The sequence below is a fragment of the Engystomops pustulosus genome, chromosome 3 (genome assembly GCF_040894005.1).
Source record: "Engystomops pustulosus chromosome 3, aEngPut4.maternal, whole genome shotgun sequence".
Lineage (NCBI taxonomy): Eukaryota > Metazoa > Chordata > Amphibia > Anura > Leptodactylidae > Engystomops > Engystomops pustulosus.
Window position 1 is genome coordinate 227,556,902 of NC_092413.1, and position 24,066 is coordinate 227,580,967.

A 24,066-nucleotide genomic window follows, 5' to 3' on the forward strand; every position below is an offset into this window, starting at 1 on the left:
ATAGACAGTAGTGCAGCACAGATCGAGTCCTGATCCTTTCCTCCATAGACAGTAGTGCAGCACAGATCGAGTCCTGATCCTTTCCTCCATAGACAGTAGTGCAGCACAGATCGAGTCCTGATCCTTTCCTCCATAGACAGTAGTGCAGCACAGATCGAGTCCTGATCCTTTCCTCCATAGACAGTAGTGCAGCACAGATCGAGTCCTGATCCTTTCCTCCATAGACAGTAGTGCAGCACAGATCGAGTCCTGATCCTTTCCTCCATAGACAGCAGTGCAGCACAGATCGAGTTCTGATCCTTTCCTCCATAGACAGTAGTGCAGCACAGATCGAGTCCTGATCCTTTCCTCCATAGACAGCAGTGCAGCACAGATCGAGTCCTGATCCTTTCCTCCATAGACAGTAATGCAGCACAGATCGAGTCCTGATCCTTTCCTCCATAGACAGTAGTGCAGCACAGATCGAGTCCTGATACTTTCCTCCATAGACAGCAGTGCAGCACAGATCGAGTCCTGATCCTTTCCTCCATAGACAGTAGTGCAGCACAGATCGAGTCCTGATCCTTTCCTCCATAGACAGTAGTGCAGCATAGATCGAGTCCTGATCCTTTCCTCCATAGACAGTAATGCAGCACAGATCGAGTCCTGATCCTTTCCTCCATAGACAGTAGTGCAGCACTGATCGAGTCCTGATCCTTTCCTCCATAGATAGCAGTGCAGCACAGATCGAGTCCTGATACTTTCCTCCATAGACAGTAGTGCAGCACTGATCGAGTCCTGATCCTTTCCTCCATAGATAGCAGTGCAGCACAGATCGAGTCCTGATCCTTTCCTCCATCGACAGTAGTGCAGCACAGATCGAGTCCTGATCCTTTCCTCCATAGACAGTAGTGCAGCACAGATCGAGTCCTGATCCTTTCCTCCATAGACAGCAGTGCAGCACAGATCGAGTCCTGATCCTTTCCTCCATAGACAGTAGTGCAGCACAGATCGAGCCCTGATCCTTTCCTTCATAGACAGTAGTGCAGCACAGATCAAGTCCTGATCCTTTCCTCCATAGACAGTAGTGCAGCACAGATCAAGTCCTGATCCTTTCCTCCATAGATAGCAGTGCAGCACAGATCGAGTCCTGATCCTTTCCTCCATAGACAGTAGTGCAGCACAGATCGAGTCCTGATCCTTTCCACCATAGACAGCAGTGCAGCACAGATCGAGTCCTGATCCTTTCCTCCATAGACAGTAGTGCAGCACAGATCGAGTCCTGATCCTTTCCTCCATAGACAGCAATGCAGCATAGATCGAGTCCTGATCATTTCCTCCATAGACAGCAGTGCAACACAGATCGAGTCCTGATCCTTTCCTCCATAGACAGTAATGCAGCACAGATCGAGTCCTGATCCTTTCCTCCATAGACAGTAGTGCAGCACAGATCGAGTCCTGATCCTTTCCTCCATAGACAGTAGTGCAGCACAGATCGAGTCCTGATCCTTTCCTCCATAGACAGTAGTGCAGCACAGATCGAGTCCTGATCCTTTCCTCCATAGACAGTAGTGCAGCACAGATCGAGTCCTGATCCTTTCCTCCATAGACAGTAGTGCAGCACAGATCGAGTCCTGATCCTTTCTTCCATAGACAGTAGTGCAGCACAGATCGAGTCCTGATCCTTTCCTCCATAGACAGTAGTGCAGTACAGATCGAGTCCTGATCCTTTCCTCCATAGACAGCAGTGCAGCACAGATCGAGTCCTGATCCTTTCCTCCATAGACAGTAGTGCAGCACAGATCGAGTCCTGATCCTTTCCTCCATAGACAGTAGTGCAGCACAGATCGAGTCCTGATCCTTTCCTCCATAGACAGTAGTGCAGCACAGATCGAGTCCTGATCCTTTCCTCCATAGACAGTAGTGCAGCACAGATCGAGTCCTGATCCTTTCCTCCATAGACAGTAGTGCAGCACAGATCGAGTCCTGATCCTTTCCTCCATAGACAGTAGTGCAGCACAGATCGAGTCCTGATCCTTTCCTCCATAGACAGTAGTGCAGCACAGATCGAGTCCTGATCCTTTCCTCCATAGACAGTAGTGCAGCACGGATCGAGTCCTGATCCTTTCCTCCATAGACAGCAGTGCAGCACAGATCGAGTCCTGATCCTTTCCTCCATAGACAGCAGTGCATCACAGATCGAGTCCTGATCCTTTCCTCCATAGACAGTAGTGCAGCACAAATCAAGTTCTGATACTTTCCTCCATAGACAGCAGTGCAGCATAGATCGAGTCCTGATCCTTTCCTCCATAGACAGTAGTGCAGCACAGATCGAGTCCTGATCCTTTCCTCCATAGACAGTAGTGCAGCATAGATCGAGTCCTGATCCTTTCCTCCATAGACAGTAGTGCAGCACAGATCAAGTCCTGATCCTTTCCTCCATAGACAGTAGTGCAGCACAGATCGAGTCCTGATCCTTTCCTCCATAGACAGTAGTGCAGCACAGATCGAGTCCTGATACTTTCCTCCATAGACAGTAGTGCAGCACAGATCGAGTCCTGATCCTTTCCTCCATAGACAGTAGTGCAGCACAGATCGAGTCCTGATCCTTTCCTCCATAGACAGTAGTACAGCACAGATCGAGTCCTGATCCTTTCCTCCATAGACAGTAGTGCAGCACAGATCGAGTCCTGATCCTTTACTCCATAGACAGTAGTGCAGCACAGATCGAGTCCTGATCCTTTCCTCCATAGACAGTAGTGCAGCACAGATCGAGTCCTGATCCTTTCTTCCATAGACAGTAGTGCAGCACAGATCGAGTCCTGATCCTTTCCTCCATAGACAGTAGTGCAGCACAGATCGAGCCCTGATCCTTTCCTCCATAGACAGTAGTGCAGCACAGATCGAGCCCTGATCCTTTCCTCCATAGACAGTAGTGCAGCACAGATCGAGTCCTGATCCTTTCCTCCATAGACAGTAGTGCAGCATAGATCGAGTCCTGATCCTTTCCTCCATAGACAGTAGTGCAGCACAGATCGAGCCCTGATCCTTTCCTCCATAGATAGCAGTGCAGCACAGATCGAGTCCTGATCCTTTCCTCCATAGACAGTAGTGCAGCACAGATCGAGTCCTGATCCTTTCCTCCATAGACAGTAGTGCAGCACAGATCGAGTCCTGATCCTTTCCTCCATAGACAGTAGTGCAGCACAGATCGAGTCCTGATCCTTTCTTCCATAGACAGTAGTGCAGCACAGATCGAGTCCTGATCCTTTCCTCCATAGACAGCAGTGCAGCACAGATCGAGTCCTGATCCTTTCCTCCATAGACAGCAGTGCAGCACAGATCGAGTCCTGATCCTTTCCTCCATAGACAGCAGTGCAGCATAGATCGAGTCCTGATCCTTTCCTCCATAGACAGTAATGCAGCACAGATCGGGTCCTGATCCTTTCCTCCATAGACAGCAGTGCAGCACAGATCGAGTCCTGATCCTTTCCTCCATAGACAGTAGTGCAGCACAGATCGAGTCCTGATCCTTTACTCCATAGACAGCAGTGCAGCACAGATCGAGTCCTGATCCTTTCCTCCATAGACAGCAGTGCAGCATAGATCGAGTCCTGATCCTTTCCTCCATAGACAGTAATGCAGCACAGATCGGGTCCTGATCCTTTCCTCCATAGACAGCAGTGCAGCACAGATCGAGTCCTGATCCTTTCCTCCATAGACAGTAGTGCAGCACAGATCGAGTCCTGATCCTTTACTCCATAGACAGCAGTGCAGCACAGATCGAGTCCTGATCCTTTCCTCCATAGACAGTAATGCAGCACAGATCGGGTCCTGATCCTTTCCTCCATAGACAGCAGTGCAGCACAGATCGAGTCCTGATCCTTTCCTCCATAGACAGTAGTGCAGCACAGATCGAGTCCTGATCCTTTCCTCCATAGACAGTAGTGCAGCACAGATCGAGTCCTGATCCTTTCTTCCATAGACAGTAGTGCAGCACAGATCGAGTCCTGATCCTTTCCTCCATAGACAGTAGTGCAGCACAGATCGAGCCCTGATCCTTTCCTCCATAGACAGTAGTGCAGCACAGATCGAGCCCTGATCCTTTCCTCCATAGACAGTAGTGCAGCACAGATCGAGTCCTGATCCTTTCCTCCATAGACAGTAGTGCAGCATAGATCGAGTCCTGATCCTTTCCTCCATAGACAGTAGTGCAGCATAGATCGAGTCCTGATCCTTTCCTCCATAGACAGTAGTGCAGCACAGATCGAGCCCTGATCCTTTCCTCCATAGACAGTAGTGCAGCACAGATCGAGCCCTGATCCTTTCCTCCATAGACAGTAGTGCAGCACAGATCGAGTCCTGATCCTTTCCTCCATAGACAGTAGTGCAGCACAGATCGAGTCCTGATCCTTTCCTCCATAGACAGTAGTGCAGCACAGATCGAGTCCTGATCCTTTCCTCCATAGACAGTAGTGCAGCATAGATCGAGTCCTGATCCTTTCCTCCATAGACAGTAGTGCAGCACAGATCGAGCCCTGATCCTTTCCTCCATAGACAGTAGTGCAGCACAGATCGAGCCCTGATCCTTTCCTCCATAGACAGTAGTGCAGCACAGATCGAGTCCTGATCCTTTCCTCCATAGACAGTAGTGCAGCATAGATCGAGTCCTGATCCTTTCCTCCATAGACAGTAGTGCAGCACAGATCGAGTCCTGATCCTTTCCTCCATAGACAGTAGTGCAGCATAGATCGAGTCCTGATCCTTTCTTCCATAGACAGTAGTGCAGCACAGATCGGGTCCTGATCCTTTCCTCCATAAACAGCAGTGCAGCACAGATCGAGTCCTGATCCTTTCCTCCATAGATAGCAGTGCAGCACAGATCGAGTCCTGATCCTTTCCTCCATAGACAATAGTGCAGCACAGATCGAGTCCTGATCCTTTCCTCCATAGATAGCAGTGCAGCACAGATCGAGTCCTGATCCTTTCCTCCATAGACAGCAGTGTAGCACAGATCGAGTCCTGATCCTTTCCTCCATAGACAGTAGTGCAGCACAGATCAAGTTCTGATCCTTTCCTCCATAGACAGTAGTGCAGCACAGATCGAGTCCTGATCCTTTCCTCCATAGACAGTAGTGCAGCACAGATCGAGTCCTGATCCTTTCCTCCATAGACAGTAGTGCAGCACAGATCGAGTCCTGATCCTTTCCTCCATAGACAGTAGTGCAGCACAGATCGAGTCCTGATCCTTTCCTCCATAGACAGCAGTGCAGCACAGATCGAGTCCTGATCCTTTCCTCCATAGACAGTAGTGCAGCACAGATCGAGTCCTGATCCTTTCCTCCATAGACAGCAGTGTAGCACAGATCGAGTCCTGATCCTTTCCTCCATAGACAGTAGTGCAGCACAGATCGAGCCCTGATCCTTTCCTCCATAGACAGCAGTGCAGCACAGATCGAGTCCTGATCCTTTCCTCCATAGACAGTAGTGCAGCACTGATCGAGTCCTGATCCTTTCCTCCATAGATAGCAGTGCAGCACAGATCGAGTCCTGATACTTTCCTCCATAGACAGTAGTGCAGCACTGATCGAGTCCTGATCCTTTCCTCCATAGATAGCAGTGCAGCACAGATCGAGTCCTGATCCTTTCCTCCATAGACAGTAGTGCAGCACAGATCGAGTCCTGATCCTTTCCTCCATAGACAGTAGTGCAGCACAGATCGAGTCCTGATCCTTTCCTCCATAGACAGCAGTGCAGCACAGATCGAGTCCTGATCCTTTCCTCCATAGACAGTAGTGCAGCACAGATCGAGCCCTGATCCTTTCCTCCATAGACAGTAGTGCAGCACAGATCAAGTCCTGATCCTTTCCTCCATAGACAGTAGTGCAGCACAGATCAAGTCCTGATCCTTTCCTCCATAGATAGCAGTGCAGCACAGATCGAGTCCTGATCCTTTCCTCCATAGACAGTAGTGCAGCACAGATCGAGTCCTGATCCTTTCCACCATAGACAGCAGTGCAGCACAGATCGAGTCCTGATCCTTTCCTCCATAGACAGTAGTGCAGCACAGATCGAGTCCTGATCCTTTCCTCCATAGACAGCAATGCAGCATAGATCGAGTCCTGATCCTTTCCTCCATAGACAGCAGTGCAACACAGATCGAGTCCTGATCCTTTCCTCCATAGACAGTAATGCAGCACAGATCGAGTCCTGATCCTTTCCTCCATAGACAGTAGTGCAGCACAGATCGAGTCCTGATCCTTTCCTCCATAGACAGTAGTGCAGCACAGATCGAGTCCTGATCCTTTCCTCCATAGACAGTAGTGCAGCACAGATCGAGTCCTGATCCTTTCCTCCATAGACAGCAGTGCAGCACAGATCGAGTCCTGATCCTTTCCTCCATAGACAGTAGTGCAGCACAGATCGAGTCCTGATCCTTTCCTCCATAGACAGCAGTGTAGCACAGATCGAGTCCTGATCCTTTCCTCCATAGACAGCAGTGCAGCACAGATCGAGTCCTGATCCTTTCCTCCATAGACAGTAGTGCAGCACAGATCGAGTCCTGATCCTTTCCTCCATAGACAGTAGTGCAGCACAGATCAAGTCCTGATCCTTTCCTCCATAGACAGCAGTGCAGCATAGATCGAGTCCTGATCCTTTCCTCCATAGACAGTAGTGCAGCACAGATCGAGTCCTGATCCTTTCCTCCATAGACAGTAGTGCAGCACAGATCGAGTCCTGATCCTTTCTTCCATAGACAGTAGTGCAGCACAGATCGAGTCCTGATCCTTTCCTCCATAGACAGCAGTGCAGCACAGATCGAGTCCTGATCCTTTCCTCCATAGACAGCAGTGCAGCACAGATCGAGTCCTGATCCTTTCCTCCATAGACAGTAGTGCAGCACAGATCGAGTCCTGATCCTTTCCTCCATAGACAGCAGTGCAGCACAGATCGAGTCCTGATCCTTTCCTCCATAGACAGTAGTGCAGCACAGATCGAGCCCTGATCCTTTCCTCCATAGACAGTAGTGCAGCACAGATCAAGTCCTGATCCTTTCCTCCATAGACAGTAGTGCAGCACAGATCAAGTCCTGATCCTTTCCTCCATAGATAGCAGTGCAGCACAGATCGAGTCCTGATCCTTTCCTCCATAGACAGTAGTGCAGCACAGATCGAGTCCTGATCCTTTCCACCATAGACAGCAGTGCAGCACAGATCGAGTCCTGATCCTTTCCTCCATAGACAGTAGTGCAGCACAGATCGAGTCCTGATCCTTTCCTCCATAGACAGCAATGCAGCATAGATCGAGTCCTGATCCTTTCCTCCATAGACAGCAGTGCAACACAGATCGAGTCCTGATCCTTTCCTCCATAGACAGTAATGCAGCACAGATCGAGTCCTGATCCTTTCCTCCATAGACAGTAGTGCAGCACAGATCGAGTCCTGATCCTTTCCTCCATAGACAGTAGTGCAGCACAGATCGAGTCCTGATCCTTTCCTCCATAGACAGTAGTGCAGCACAGATCGAGTCCTGATCCTTTCCTCCATAGACAGCAGTGCAGCACAGATCGAGTCCTGATCCTTTCCTCCATAGACAGTAGTGCAGCACAGATCGAGTCCTGATCCTTTCCTCCATAGACAGCAGTGTAGCACAGATCGAGTCCTGATCCTTTCCTCCATAGACAGCAGTGCAGCACAGATCGAGTCCTGATCCTTTCCTCCATAGACAGTAGTGCAGCACAGATCGAGTCCTGATCCTTTCCTCCATAGACAGTAGTGCAGCACAGATCAAGTCCTGATCCTTTCCTCCATAGACAGTAGTGCAGCATAGATCGAGTCCTGATCCTTTCCTCCATAGACAGTAGTGCAGCACAGATCGAGTCCTGATCCTTTCCTCCATAGACAGTAGTGCAGCACAGATCGAGTCCTGATCCTTTCTTCCATAGACAGTAGTGCAGCACAGATCGAGTCCTGATCCTTTCCTCCATAGACAGCAGTGCAGCACAGATCGAGTCCTGATCCTTTCCTCCATAGACAGCAGTGCAGCACAGATCGAGTCCTGATCCTTTCCTCCATAGACAGCAGTGCAGCATAGATCGAGTCCTGATCCTTTCCTCCATAGACAGTAATGCAGCACAGATCGGGTCCTGATCCTTTCCTCCATAGACAGCAGTGCAGCACAGATCGAGTCCTGATCCTTTCCTCCATAGACAGTAGTGCAGCACAGATCGAGTCCTGATCCTTTACTCCATAGACAGCAGTGCAGCACAGATCGAGTCCTGATCCTTTCCTCCGTAGACAGTAGTGCAGCACAGATCGAGTCCTGATCCTTTCCTCCATAGACAGTAGTGCAGCACAGATCGAGTCCTGATCCTTTCCTCCATAGACAGCAGTGCAGCACAGATCGAGTCCTGATCCTTTCCTCCATAGATAGCAGTGCAGCACAGATCGAGTCCTGATCCTTTCCTCCATAGACAGTAGTGCAGCACAGATCGAGTCCTGATCCTTTCCTCCATAGACAGTAGTGCAGCACAGATCGAGTCCTGATCCTTTCCTCCATAGACAGTAATGCAGCACAGATCGGGTCCTGATCCTTTCCTCCATAGACAGCAGTGCAGCACAGATCGAGTCCTGATCCTTTCCTCCATAGACAGTAGTGCAGCACAGATCGAGTCCTGATCCTTTACTCCATAGACAGCAGTGCAGCACAGATCGAGTCCTGATCCTTTCCTCCATAGACAGTAATGCAGCACAGATCGGGTCCTGATCCTTTCCTCCATAGACAGCAGTGCAGCACAGATCGAGTCCTGATCCTTTCCTCCATAGACAGTAGTGCAGCACAGATCGAGTCCTGATCCTTTCCTCCATAGACAGTAGTGCAGCACAGATCGAGTCCTGATCCTTTCTTCCATAGACAGTAGTGCAGCACAGATCGTGTCCTGATCCTTTCCTCCATAGACAGTAGTGCAGCACAGATCGAGCCCTGATCCTTTCCTCCATAGACAGTAGTGCAGCACAGATCGAGCCCTGATCCTTTCCTCCATAGACAGTAGTGCAGCACAGATCGAGTCCTGATCCTTTCCTCCATAGACAGTAGTGCAGCATAGATCGAGTCCTGATCCTTTCCTCCATAGACAGTAGTGCAGCACAGATCGATCCCTGATCCTTTCCTCCATAGACAGTAGTGCAGCACAGATCGAGCCCTGATCCTTTCCTCCATAGACAGTAGTGCAGCACAGATCGAGTCCTGATCCTTTCCTCCATAGACAGTAGTGCAGCATAGATCGAGTCCTGATCCTTTCCTCCATAGACAGTAGTGCAGCATAGATCGAGTCCTGATCCTTTCCTCCATAGACAGTAGTGCAGCACAGATCGAGCCCTGATCCTTTCCTCCATAGACAGTAGTGCAGCACAGATCGAGCCCTGATCCTTTCCTCCATAGACAGTAGTGCAGCACAGATCGAGTCCTGATCCTTTCCTCCATAGACAGTAGTGCAGCATAGATCGAGTCCTGATCCTTTCCTCCATAGACAGTAGTGCAGCACAGATCGAGTCCTGATCCTTTCCTCCATAGACAGTAGTGCAGCATAGATCGAGTCCTGATCCTTTCTTCCATAGACAGTAGTGCAGCACAGATCGGGTCCTGATCCTTTCCTCCATAAACAGCAGTGCAGCACAGATCGAGTCCTGATCCTTTCCTCCATAGATAGCAGTGCAGCACAGATCGAGTCCTGATCCTTTCCTCCATAGACAATAGTGCAGCACAGATCGAGTCCTGATCCTTTCCTCCATAGATAGCAGTGCAGCACAGATCGAGTCCTGATCCTTTCCTCCATAGACAGCAGTGTAGCACAGATCGAGTCCTGATCTTTTCCTCCATAGACAGTAGTGCAGCACAGATCGAGTCCTGATCCTTTCCTCCATAGACAGTAGTGCAGCACAGATCGAGTCCTGATCCTTTCCTCCATAGACAGTAGTGCAGCACAGATCGAGTCCTGATCCTTTCCTCCATAGACAGTAGTGCAGCACAGATCGAGTCCTGATCCTTTCCTCCATAGACAGTAGTGCAGCACAGATCGAGTCCTGATCCTTTCCTCCATAGACAGTAGTGCAGCACAGATCGAGTCCTGATCCTTTCCTCCATAGACAGTAGTGCAGCACAGATCGAGTCCTGATCCTTTCCTCCATAGACAGCAGTGCAGCACAGATCGAGTTCTGATCCTTTCCTCCATAGACAGTAGTGCAGCACAGATCGAGTCCTGATCCTTTCCTCCATAGACAGCAGTGCAGCACAGATCGAGTCCTGATCCTTTCCTCCATAGACAGTAATGCAGCACAGATCGAGTCCTGATCCTTTCCTCCATAGACAGTAGTGCAGCACAGATCGAGTCCTGATACTTTCCTCCATAGACAGCAGTGCAGCACAGATCGAGTCCTGATCCTTTCCTCCATAGACAGTAGTGCAGCACAGATCGAGTCCTGATCCTTTCCTCCATAGACAGTAGTGCAGCATAGATCGAGTCCTGATCCTTTCCTCCATAGACAGTAATGCAGCACAGATCGAGTCCTGATCCTTTCCTCCATAGACAGTAGTGCAGCACTGATCGAGTCCTGATCCTTTCCTCCATAGATAGCAGTGCAGCACAGATCGAGTCCTGATACTTTCCTCCATAGACAGTAGTGCAGCACTGATCGAGTCCTGATCCTTTCCTCCATAGATAGCAGTGCAGCACAGATCGAGTCCTGATCCTTTCCTCCATCGACAGTAGTGCAGCACAGATCGAGTCCTGATCCTTTCCTCCATAGACAGTAGTGCAGCACAGATCGAGTCCTGATCCTTTCCTCCATAGACAGTAGTGCAGCACAGATCGAGTCCTGATCCTTTCCTCCATAGACAGCAGTGCAGCACAGATCGAGTCCTGATCCTTTCCTCCATAGACAGTAGTGCAGCACAGATCGAGCCCTGATCCTTTCCTCCATAGACAGTAGTGCAGCACAGATCAAGTCCTGATCCTTTCCTCCATAGACAGTAGTGCAGCACAGATCAAGTCCTGATCCTTTCCTCCATAGATAGCAGTGCAGCACAGATCGAGTCCTGATCCTTTCCTCCATAGACAGTAGTGCAGCACAGATCGAGTCCTGATCCTTTCCACCATAGACAGCAGTGCAGCACAGATCGAGTCCTGATCCTTTCCTCCATAGACAGTAGTGCAGCACAGATCGAGTCCTGATCCTTTCCTCCATAGACAGCAATGCAGCATAGATCGAGTCCTGATCATTTCCTCCATAGACAGCAGTGCAACACAGATCGAGTCCTGATCCTTTCCTCCATAGACAGTAATGCAGCACAGATCGAGTCCTGATCCTTTCCTCCATAGACAGTAGTGCAGCACAGATCGAGTCCTGATCCTTTCCTCCATAGACAGTAGTGCAGCACAGATCGAGTCCTGATCCTTTCCTCCATAGACAGTAGTGCAGCACAGATCGAGTCCTGATCCTTTCCTCCATAGACAGCAGTGCAGCACAGATCGAGTCCTGATCCTTTCCTCCATAGACAGTAGTGCAGCACAGATCGAGTCCTGATCCTTTCCTCCATAGACAGCAGTGTAGCACAGATCGAGTCCTGATCCTTTCCTCCATAGACAGCAGTGCAGCACAGATCGAGTCCTGATCCTTTCCTCCATAGACAGTAGTGCAGCACAGATCGAGTCCTGATCCTTTCCTCCATAGACAGTAGTGCAGCACAGATCGAGTCCTGATCCTTTCCTCCATAGACAGTAGTGCAGCACAGATCGAGTCCTGATCCTTTCCTCCGTAGACAGTAGTGCAGCACAGATCAAGTCCTGATCCTTTCCTCCATCGACAGTAGTGCAGCATAGATCGAGTCCTGATCCTTTCCTCCATAGACAGTAATGCAGCACAGATCGAGTCCTGATCCTTTCCTCCATAGACAGTAATGCAGCACAGATGGAGCCCTGATCCTTTCCTCCATAGACAGTAGTGCAGCACAGATCGAGTCCTGATCCTTTCCTCCATAGACAGTAGTGCAGCACAGATCGAGTCCTGATCCTTTCCTCCATAGACAGTAGTGCAGCATAGATCGAGTCCTGATCCTTTCCTCCATAGACAGTAGTGCAGCACAGATCGAGTCCTGATCCTTTCCTCCATAGACAGTAGTGCAGCATAGATCGAGTCCTGATCCTTTCCTCCATAGACAGTAGTGCAGCACAGATCGAGTCCTGATCCTTTCCTCCATAGGCAGTAGTGCAGCACAGATCGAGTCCTGATCCTTTCCTCCATAGACAGTAGTGCAGCACAGATCGAGTCCTGATCCTTTCCTCCATAGACAGCAGTGCAGCACAGATCGAGTCCTGATCCTTTCCTCCATAGACAGCAGTGCAGCACAGATTGAGTCCTGATCCTTTCTTCCATAGACAGTAGTGCAGCACAGATCGAGTCCTGATCCTTTCCTCCATAGACAGCAGTGCAGCACAGATCGAGTCCTGATCCTTTCCTCCATAGACAGTAGTGCAGCACAGATCGAGTCCTGATCCTTTCCTCCATAGATAGCAGTGCAGCACAGATTGAGTCCTGATCCTTTCTTCCATAGACAGTAGTGCAGCACAGATCGAGTCCTGATCCTTTCCTCCATAGACAGTAGTGCAGCATAGATCGAGTCCTGATCCTTTCCTCCATAGACAGCAGTGCAGCATAGATCGAGTCCTGATCCTTTCTTCCATAGACAGTAGTGCAGCACAGATCGAGTCCTGATCCTTTCCTCCATAGACAGTAGTGCAGCACAGATCGGGTCCTGATCCTTTCCTCCATAGACAGCAGTGCAGCATAGATCGAGTCCTGATCCTTTCCTCCATAGACAGCAGTGCAGCACAGATCGAGTCCTGATCCTTTCCTCCATAGACAGCAGTGCAGCACAGATCGAGTCCTGATCCTTTCCTCCATAGACAGTAGTGCAGCACAGATCGAGTCCTGATCCTTTCCTCCATAGACAGTAGTGCAGCACTGATCGAGTCCTGATCCTTTCCTCCATAGACAGTAGTGCAGCACAGATCGAGTCCTGATCCTTTCCTCCATAGACAGTAGTGCAGCACAGATCGAGTCCTGATCCTTTCCTCCATAGACAGTAGTGCAGCACAGATCGAGTCCTGATCCTTTCCTCCATAGACAGTAGTGCAGCATAGATCGAGTCCTGATCCTTTCCTCCATAGACAGTAGTGCAGCACAGATCGAGTCCTGATCCTTTCCTCCATAGACAGTAGTGCAGCACAGATCGAGTCCTGATCCTTTCCTCCATAGACAGTAGTGCAGCACTGATCGAGTCCTGATCCTTTCCTCCATAGACAGTAGTGCAGCACAGATCGAGTCCTGATCCTTTCCTCCATAGACAGTAGTGCAGCACAGATCGAGTCCTGATCCTTTCCTCCATAGACAGTAGTGCAGCACAGATCGAGTCCTGATCCTTTCCTCCATAGACAGTAGTGCAGCATAGATCGAGTCCTGATCCTTTCCTCCATAGACAGCAGTGCAGCACAGATCGAGTCCTGATCCTTTCCTCCATAGACAGTAGTGCAGCATAGATCGAGTCCTGATCCTTTCTTCCATAGACAGTAGTGCAGCACAGATCGAGTCCTGATCCTTTCCTCCATAGACAGTAGTGCAGCACAGATCGAGTCCTGATCCTTTCCTCCATAGACAGCAGTGCAGCACAGATCCAGTCCTGATCCTTTCCTCCATAGACAGCAGTGCAGCACAGATCCAGTCCTGATCCTTTCCTCCATAGACAGTAGTGCAGCACAGATCGAGTCCTGATCCTTTCCTCCATAGACAGCAGTGCAGCACAGATCCAGTCCTGATCCTTTCCTCCATAGACAGCAGTGCAGCACAGATTGAGTCCTGATCCTTTCCTCCATAGACAGTAGTGCAGCACAGATTGAGTCCTGATCCTTTCCTCCATAGAAAGCAGTGCAGCACAGATCGAGTCCTGATCCTTTCCTCCATAGACAGTAGTGCAGCACAGATCGAGTCCTGATCCTTTCCTCCATAGACAGTAGTGCAGCACAGATCGAGTCCTGATCCTTTCCTCCATAGACAGTAGTGCAGCATAGATCGAGTCCTGATCCTTTCCTCCATAGACAGTAGTGCAGCACAGATCGAGTCCTGATCCTTTCCTCCATAGACAGTAGTGCAGCACAGATCGAGTCCTGATCCTTTCCTCTATAGACAGCAGTGCAACACAGATGGAGATGTGGTCCTTTCCTAGACAGCAGTGCAGCACAGATGGAGATGTGGTCCTTTCCTAGATAGAAGTGTAGCACAGATGGAGATGTGGTCCTTTCCTTCATAGACAGCAGTGTAGCACAGATGGAGATGTGGTCCTTTCCTCCATAGACAGCAGTGCAGCACAGATGGAGATGTGGTCCTTTCCTCTATAGACAGCAGTGCAGCACAGATGGAGATGTGGTCCTTTCCTCCATAGACAGCAGTGCAGCACAGATGGAGATGTGGTCCTTTCCTCCATAGGCAGCAGTGCAGCACAGATGGAGATGTGGTCCTTTCCTCCATAGGCAGCAGTGCAGCACAGATCGAGGGCCTTGTCCTGTTATCTATAGACAGCAGTGCTGCATTTATCGAGAGCCTGGTCCTGTCTTCCCTAGTCTGTAATGTGATTTCCTCCCGATCTCTACAGCTTCCAGACAAGTCAGGCTGCGGGGTCACGGGACTTCTTCCAGTGGCCATCAGTGGCTTCTTCTTGTCTCTATTGCTTTTTCAACGGTTCCTACTGCTGATATTTTTCTTTGGGGCCTATTTTCCGCACTTTTGACGGACTGTTCGTGGTTTTTGGGATTTGCGCAGCTTTGACAGGTATTTAACAGGGGTTTGCGCAGGGATCGTGTCGCACGCAATCGGTTTTTGGCGCAGGTATGACACAAATTGGGGGGCGTAACTTTCAAATTGTGTTGCAAGACAATGCACTTTCATGCACCAGGAAGAAGAAGGTGAACTCCAGGGACCTGAGCGGGGAAGCGACACATGCAGGATATCGGGTGCAGGATCTTAGTGACTCCCTACACAGTGCATTATACACGGACAATGCACTTACATGCACCAGGAAGAAGAAGGTGAACTCCAGGGACCTGAGCGGGGAAGCGACACATGCAGGATATCGGGCGCATGATCTTAGTGACTCCCTACACAGTGCATTATACACGGACAATGCACTTACATGCACCAGGCAGAAGAAGGTGAACTCCGGGGACCTGAGCGGGGAAGTGACACATGCAGGATATCGGGCACACGATCTTAGTGACTCCCCGCACAGCACATTATACACGGACAATGCACTTACATGCACCAGGAAGAAGAAGGTGAACTCCAGGGACCTGAGCGGCGAAGGGACACATGCAGGATATCGGATGCAGGATCTTAGTGACTCCCCGCACAGCGCATTATACACGGACAATGCACTTACATGCACCAGGAAGAAGAAGGTAAACTCCGGGGACCTGAGCGGGGAAGTGACACATGCAGGATATCGGGCACACGATCTTAGTGACTCGCCACACAGGACATTATACACGGACAATGCACTTACATGCACCAGGAAGAAGAAGGAGAACTCCGGGGACCTGAGCGGGGAAGCGACACATGCAGGATATCGGGGGCAGGATCTTAGTGACTCCCCGCACAGCGCATTAAACACAGACAATGCACTTACATGCACCAGGAAGAAGAAGGGGAACTCCGGGGACCTGAGCGGGGAAGTGACACATGCAGGATATCGGGCGCACAATCTTAGTGACTCCCCGCACAGCGCATTATACACGGACAATGCACTTACATGCACCAGGAAGAAGAAGGTGAACCCCAGGGACCTGAGCGGGGAAGTGACACATGCAGGATATCGGGCGCACGATCTTAGTGACTCCCAGCACAGCGCATTATACACGGACAATGCACTTACATGCACCAGGAAGAAGAAGGTGAACTCCGTGGACCTGAGCGGGGAAGCGACACATGCAGGATATCGGGTGCAGGATCTTAGTGACTCCCTGCACAGCACATTATACACAGACAATGCACTTACATTCATCAGGGTGAAGAAGGGGAACTCCGGGGACCTGAGCGGGGAAGCGACACATGCAGGATATCGGACACACGATCTTAGTGACTCCCTGCACAGTGCATTATACACGGACAATGCACTTATATGCACCAGGAAGAAGAAGAAGGTGAACTCCTGGGACCTGAGCGGGGAAGCGACACATGCAGGATATCGGGCACACGATCTTAGTGACTCCCCGCACAGCGCATTATACACGGACAATGCACTTACATGCACCAGGAAGAAAAAGGTGAACTCCGTGGACCTGAGCGGGGAAGCGACACATGCAGGATATCGGGCGCAGGATCTTAGTGACTCCCCGCACAGCGCATTATACACGGACAATGCAATTACATGCACCGGGAAGAAGAAGGTGAACTCCAGGGACCTGAGCGGGGAAGCGACACATGCAGTATATCGGGTGCACGATCTTAGTGACTCCCCGCACAGCGCATTATACACGGGCAATGCACTTACATGCACCAGGAAGAAGAAGGTGAACTCCGGGGACCTGAGCGGGGAAGTGACACATGCAGGATATCAGGCGCAGGATCTTAGTGACTCCCCGCACAGCGCATTATACACGGACAATGCACTTACATGCACCAGGCAGAAGAAGGTGAACTCCAGGGACCTGAGCGGGGAAGTGACACATGCAGGATATCGGGGGCAGGATCTTAGTGACTCTCCGCACAGCGCATTATACACGGACAATGCACTTACATGCACCAGGAAGAAGAAGGTGAACTCCGTGGACCTGAGCGGGGAAGCGACACATGCAGGATATCGGGTGCAGGATCTTAGTGACTCCCCGCACAGCGCATTATACACGGACAATGCACTTACATGCACCAGGAAGAAGAAGGTGAACTCCGTGGACCTGAGCTGGGAAGCGACACATGCAGGATATCAGGTGCAGGATCTTAGTGACTCCCCGCACAGCGCATTATACACGGACAATGCACTTACATGCACCAGGAAGAAGAAGGTGAACTCCGTGGACCTGAGCGGGGAAGCGACACATGCAGGATATCGGGGGCAGGATCTTAGTGACTCCCCGCACAGCGCATTATACACGGACAATGCACTTACATGCACCAGGAAGAAGAAGGTGAACTCCAGGGACCTGAGCGGGGAAGCGACACATGCAGGATATCGGGCGCAGGATCTTAGTGACTCCCCGCAAAGCGCATTATACACGGACAATGCAATTACATGCATCAGGAAGAAGAAGCTGAACTCCAAGGACCTGAGCGGGGAAGCGACACATGCAGGATATCGGGTGCACGATCTTAGTGACTCCCCGCACAGCGCATTATACACGGACAATGCAATTACATGCATCAGGAAGAAGAATCTGAACTCCAGGGACCTGAGCGGGGAAGCGACACATGCAGGATATCGGGCGCAGGATCTTAGTGACTCCTTGCACAGCGCATTATACACGGACAATGCACTTACATGCACCAGGCAGAAGAAGGTGAACTCCGGGGACCTGAGCGGGGAAGTGACACATGCAGGATATCGGGCACACGATCTTAGTGACTCCCCGTACAGCGCATTATACAAGGACAATGCACTTACATGCACCAGGCAGAAGAAGGTGAACTCCAGGGACCTGAGTGGGGAAGCGACACATGCAGGATATCGGGTGCAGGATCTTAGTGACTCCCCGCACAGCGCATTATACACGGACAATGCACTTACATGCACCAGGCAGAAGAAGGTGAACTCCGTGGACCTGAGCGGGGAAGCGACACATGCAGGATATCGGGTGCAGGATCTTAGTGACTCCCTGCACAGCGCATTATACACGGACAATACACTTACATGCACCAGGAAGAATAAGGTGAACTCCAGGGACCTGAGCGGGGAAGCGACACATGCAGGATATCGTGTGCAGGATCTTAGTGACTCCCTGCACAGCGCATTATACACGGACAATGCACTTACATTCATCAGGGAGAAGAAGGGGAACTTCGGGGACCTGAGCGGGGAAGCGACACATGCAGGATATCGGGGCAGGATCTTAGTGACTCCCCGCACAGCGCTTTATACACGGACAATGCACTTACATGCACCAGGAAGAAGAAGGTGAATTCCGGGGACCTGAGCGGGGAAGCGATACATGCAGGATATCAGGTGCAGGATCTTAGTGACTCCCCGCACAGTGCATTATACACGGACAATGCACTTACATGCACCAGGAAGAAGGTGAACTCCGGGGACCTGAGCGGGGAAGCAACACATGAAGGATATCAGGCGCAGGATCTTAGCGACTCCCCGCACAGCGCATTATACACGGACAATGCACTTGCATGCACCAGGAAGAAGAAGGTGAACTCCGGGGACCTGAGCGGGGAAGCAACACATGCAGGATATCGGACACACGATCTTAGTGACTCCCTGCACAGTGCATTATACACGGACAATGCACTTACATGCATCAGGAAGAAGAAGCTGAACTCCAGGGACCTGAGCGGGGAAGCGACACATGCAGGATATCGGATGCAGGATCTTAGTGACTCCCCGCACAGCGCATTATACACGGACAATGCACTTGCATGCACCAGGAAGAAGAAGGTGAACTCCGGGGACCTGAGCGGGGAAGCGACACATGCAGGATATCTGGCGCAGGATCTTAGTGACTCCCCGCACAGCGCATTATACACGGACAATGCACTTACATGCACCAGGGAGAAGAAGGTGAACTCCGGGGACCTGAACGGGGAAGCGACACATGCAGGATATCGGGCACAGTATCTTAGTAAATCGCAGCAGCACAGTGCATTATTGTCGGACAATAAGCTTTTGGTGAACTCAGCGGACGGTGTAAATAACTGTGCTCCTTTGTGTCAAAAGGTGCGGGGTTCCTCAGCATTCACTTCCCTTGGGTAACCATATGGCCTAGATCTACTTGAAAAAGGACATACCCTTGGCCTATGTCGTTATTGACTGACTATAACTTTTTTCCTACAAACCAAAGACTTTCATATCACTTCCGGTGATATCAGCTCTGAATGTCTTGCCAAAAGACTCTTAAGGATGGATCATACAGTATACGGGACCTTCCGAGCCCCTTTACAGCTTACACAATTCCTTGCCTGCACATGAGTTTCTGGTGAGGACATCTCTATTACGGAAAACCTGCTTGTATCCCTCAAGTAAATTCTCCATGAAGGTTTGTTCTTCCCACGTTGTCCACATTTATTCCTAAAGATCCTCCGCATCCCACCAGGTCTTTGATCCTAATGCTAGATCTTACATGATGGTGGTGATATCAAAGATTAACTGTCGGGACATGATCCTCCCCCCGATCTTCCTGTAGACTCTTCTGCTAAGACATCTCTAGATCTTGAGAGAAAGCTTGTGGCATTGCTTCCAGGGTCTTAACAAAATCTGTTCTACTGTCTTGTCAGCAGAGGACATCTCCACACGGATCCAGAGAAGGTTTTTCACAGATTTCTCCGGTTTGAACATTTTCTCTGGGAAATATGGAAATATGTTTTCCAGGATGAGAAAAGAACAACAATGGGGCGCATTTACTGCCGCGATTCACTAAGATTGTGCCTCCAATTTCCTGCATGTGTCGCTTCCCCCGCTCAGGTCCGCCGGAGTTCACCTTCTTCTTCCCGGTGCATGTGAGTGCTGATCTGGTGACACAATCCGCCAAAACCCGGGGCAATTCAAGGCAAATCGGAAAAAAATTCCAAACCCGACAGAAATGCGTCCGACGGACCCTTAGTAAATGAGCCCCATTGCCTCCTTTCACTACCTTGTGAGGCAGCCCCCTTGTACCAAGCCTGACCCAAAGGAAGCCTAATAACATGATGTGGAATTAAGCCAAACCAGTCCATCTATTCCAGGAGGAGCAGACTCCTCAGGTCTCCGCAGTACAGGCAGGGAACTGGTTTGGCTGAGTGAGAGGCTTGTGACTAGGGTCAGGAAGTAAAAGTTCTCCTTACGGAGAGTTTGCCAGTTAAGGACGACTTATAGGTGTGTGGAGACTTATAGCCATTGATGATCCATTAGGGAGCTGCCTTTCACGGTAGAGAAAAGAGGCATTGTTTTCTTTTTCCCATCCTGGAGAACAGATTTGCTTATTTCCCCAAATCCCCTAGTGGAGCATCAAGTCTCCACACTCCTATCAGGCGGCCATTAGGAGATCTCCTACTTCCTGAACATTTCTCTGGAATTTCTTGCTTTAATCCGGACAATCGTAAACCCTCTGGATTGGCCGTCTTCTTTTGTACGAGATATCAGACAGTGAAAGCCTCCTGACGTTGATTCCTCCTTAGTAGTCCAGGCAGCTACTACTACTACTATAAGTAAAAAAGACACAAACTCGCACAAGAGGAAGGAGGACGCTGTCCATAAGACCCCATGTTATTTTGCCTATTGTTACCGGTCAGTTTTCCTATCCCCATCTTCTTGTCTTAAGTTTCTCAGCTCTCTGAGACTTTCCACGTCTGACTTCTCGGACAATTCTTTGAAGCTACTCGGCCCAGCAGAGAAGAATGAGATTTCAGATGTGTCATCCAGATCCTTCTAACCCAGTGATGGAGAACCTTTTTGAGCCTCAGTGCCCAAACTTCAACCAAAAGCCACTTATTTATTGCAAAGTGCCAGCACCGCAATTTAAGCAGTAATGTTTTTCTCCTTGTTCATTGACAACTTTCAATCCTTCTCCTTCCAAGGACACCAACCCAGTTGAAAGGAGGAGGGCAAATTCATCTATCATTGTAGGAAGATTCTGTAGGCAGATTCTTTGAGTTCTGTCTGGGGAACTTCATTCTGGGGTGATGGCCCGGGTGCCCACAGAAAGGGCTCAGAGTGCCGCCTCTGGCACCAGTGCCATAGGTTCGCCACCCCTGTTCTAACCTTTCGCTAAAGTCCACTTCGTCTTCTTCTTCTCGTGTTCCGGCCTCTGTTGCCATTTGCAGAGATTTTTAGAATATTTGGACTGAGATCCATAGGAAGGTTTGCTGGAAGAATCTGTCCTGAAGTCTGTAATGACATTGTCAGAACCTGGTCAAGAAAAAAGCTGCATCCTTGTACAGTCTTGGCACTGGCTATTAGACTTGGAAAGAGTTGTCATACTAACCCTTCAATGTCCCTCACTCCACCTTGTCTCATGACCCATCGTAAAAATGTCTACTACAAACAATCAAACTGAGGAGCGCCGCACGTATGCTAGTTTCTAGGGTGCAAAGAGATCCAGCGTTTTGGTGCACTTAGTTTAGCACATCTGCTCCGATGTCTACTAAATCTCATTATATACATGCCCCGAACCTTCAGGTCAGCAGCTTTCAGTACAGGTAGATGACTGACCTGCTCATTGCTTCTTCTATTTGTCTTGAAGCCTGGAGCCACACCACACATGTCGGAACTGGCGGATCCCAGTTTATGTGCCATGGAGGCCGCCATCCTCCCCCACCAGGTCTCAGTGCGGGTAAGAATACACAGCATGCTTACTAGAGGAATATTAACACAGTATTGTTATTTGCAAGTAATTATCATTGGGACATGTTCTGGAGGGTAAACTCTGGGATGGGGTAGGACATGTTGGGTAGCAGCAGCATCAGTCGTTTGGGGTCAGTATAAACTTTTATAGAGGCATTGGGGGACATTTACTATGGCGTTTCCGCCAGTTTTGTGGCGCTCTCACCACATGTTCTGCTCTCAGACCTATTTATTATCTGGCGGCGCCAGAAAAAATGACTTTTTCCGTCTGCTCCGACTGTTCTCCGATAAGGGGCGTGGCTTTGGCGGAGTGGAAACTCAGACACAATTACTATGTGTCGCAGCCCTTTTTGGGCGCTGTAAACTGACGGAAAGTAGACCAAAAGAAAACTGGTCTAGCAGGGACTGTTGGACACATTTCTGGTGCTCGGGACAGATTTTGTCCCAGGGACAGAAAATAGTCTCGGCACCAGAAATGTCTCTGCACAGCTCCACAATATTAAATGTGTGTCTTCTTACCGAGAGCAGGTCGGTAACAAAGCCAATGCAGACACCGACACTGTAAGTAAATGTCCCCCATTGTGTGGTTGAGGCTTGTGGTAGCGTTTTTGGATGTCTTGTCTTCCATTTTTTTGTCTCATAGGCCCTGGTCACGTTCCACGATGTGTCGGCCTGTTTCTCGGCTGAGGAGTGGGGTGTGTTGGAGGACTGGCAGAAGGAGCTGTATAAGAATGTGATACGTGAGATCCACACGACTTTGCTGTCCATGGGTGAGAAAACAAAACTGTGTCTAGCTGTGTCCTCCGAGGCATAACTAGAGTCTTCTCGAAAGCATTCTAGAGTTTCCTCATCACTTGTACTCCAGTCCCAGTCATTCACGACACTGCTGCTTTCCTTCTCTCTCAGGGCCTCAGTTATTTCATTGTCTCCCGCCTTGTCTCCCGCTTGTGCTGCATTTTGGAAGATGCAGAGCCTATACTAAACCCATACAAAACCACCTTCAATGTAATTCATGGGTTGATCTGTAGGCTTCTGCGTCACTAGATATTAGATAATCTCGCATAGTAATAGGCATCCATTGTACAAGTTATATCTCCGGCACATACACCTGACCTTGTTCCCCCGATAGGATACACCATCCTGAACCCCGAACAACTTCTGCGAGTGGATGAAATAAAAGAGACATTACCGGCCAGTGATACGGCAAAGGAGCAGAAAAATATCCTCACCGCAGGTCAGTCCTTGACTAGTGGTCAGTATGTGTGCAGTCACTATGCTTGGAGGGGCGGCCAGTGGAGGACTGATGGTATTTTTTCCCAGGTGCCCCCGTTTTTAACCCAGACATCTCGCTGTGGATTCGGGAGGTGGTGGAGGATGACATTTCCACTCCTCATAAGGCGGGAGATACAGCGGCGTGGGATAATAGTCCTGGCTCAGGTGAGAGGATTAACTATGGACAAATGACTGATATCTATCTCTGTAACTACTAACAATGGGGATTGGGGACATTATAGCTCCTGTAAAGAGCAAAAAGCCCCTGGAGGTGCATGAAGTGGAGGATTGTAGGTTCTCAACACATTGATAATATGTAGTTCCTGAGATTCCATAAAAACTAGAAGGCAAGTACCATAGACATGACAGAAATGGAGACTGAGGACTGGAGGATCTTTACTGGTATATCTAGTTATACACGTCTATTGAAGACCGTATAGAGGGGTCCATATATAACTATGACGAGACATTTGGGTGTAGAAGACTCTATATAACTGTGGAGATAATTGGGTGTAAAAGACACTACATACCTTTGGAGACATTTGGGTATAGGAGGTCTAATATAACTTGGGAGATACTTGGGTGGTCCTTTAGAAGGTCGTTTGGAGACACTTGAGTGGAAGAGATCCTGTATAACTTTGGAGATACTTGGGTGGAGAAGACCATATAAAGCTATGAAGACATTTGGGTTTAGAACACCCTAAATAACTGTGGAGATAATTAGCTGGAGAATACCCTATATGCCTCTGAGATAATTGGGGTAGAAGACTCTACATAACTTTGGCGATACTTGGGTGTAGTCGGTCTTTTGGAGACACTTGAGTAGATGAGATCCTACATAACTTTGGAGAAACTTGGGTGTAGAAGGTCATTTGGAGACATTTGGGTGGACGAGATCATTTATAGGACATTTGGCTATAAGAGACTGTACAACTATGGATATACCTGAGAGACGAGACCTTACGTAGCCATGGAAATACTTCATACTGAATACTTAATGGGCACTAGTGTGGCCATTGAAACACTTGAATATGTGGATGTAGTCCTGACAGCACTATATGATCATTGAGGTATGTGAGGTCGGGAGTCCTGGACACACGTGAGGGTAGGAGCACGCTGAGAGCAGGGTTGTCATGAAGACATATCAGCAGGAGCTGATGGTGAGACTTGAGCCGTTGTGGCCTTTTAGTAACCGCTCCTTCCCCCGGACAGTGTTTACTGTTCTGTGTTCAT

General features: G+C 49.7%; 1 protein-coding gene across 1 annotated transcript in view; it reads left to right on the plus strand.

Moving 5' to 3' along the window:
* Positions 1 to 24,066, plus strand: part of LOC140122749 (zinc finger protein 777-like) — a 52,907-nt gene that overhangs the window by 23,128 nt on the left and 5,713 nt on the right. The window contains exons 2-5 of the mRNA XM_072143924.1: positions 21,461 to 21,550; positions 22,205 to 22,331; positions 22,691 to 22,795; positions 22,882 to 22,998. Of these exons, the coding sequence (XP_072000025.1) occupies positions 21,479 to 21,550; positions 22,205 to 22,331; positions 22,691 to 22,795; positions 22,882 to 22,998 (421 nt within the window). The 5' untranslated portion in view covers positions 21,461 to 21,478. The remainder of the gene's footprint in view (positions 1 to 21,460; positions 21,551 to 22,204; positions 22,332 to 22,690; positions 22,796 to 22,881; positions 22,999 to 24,066) is intronic.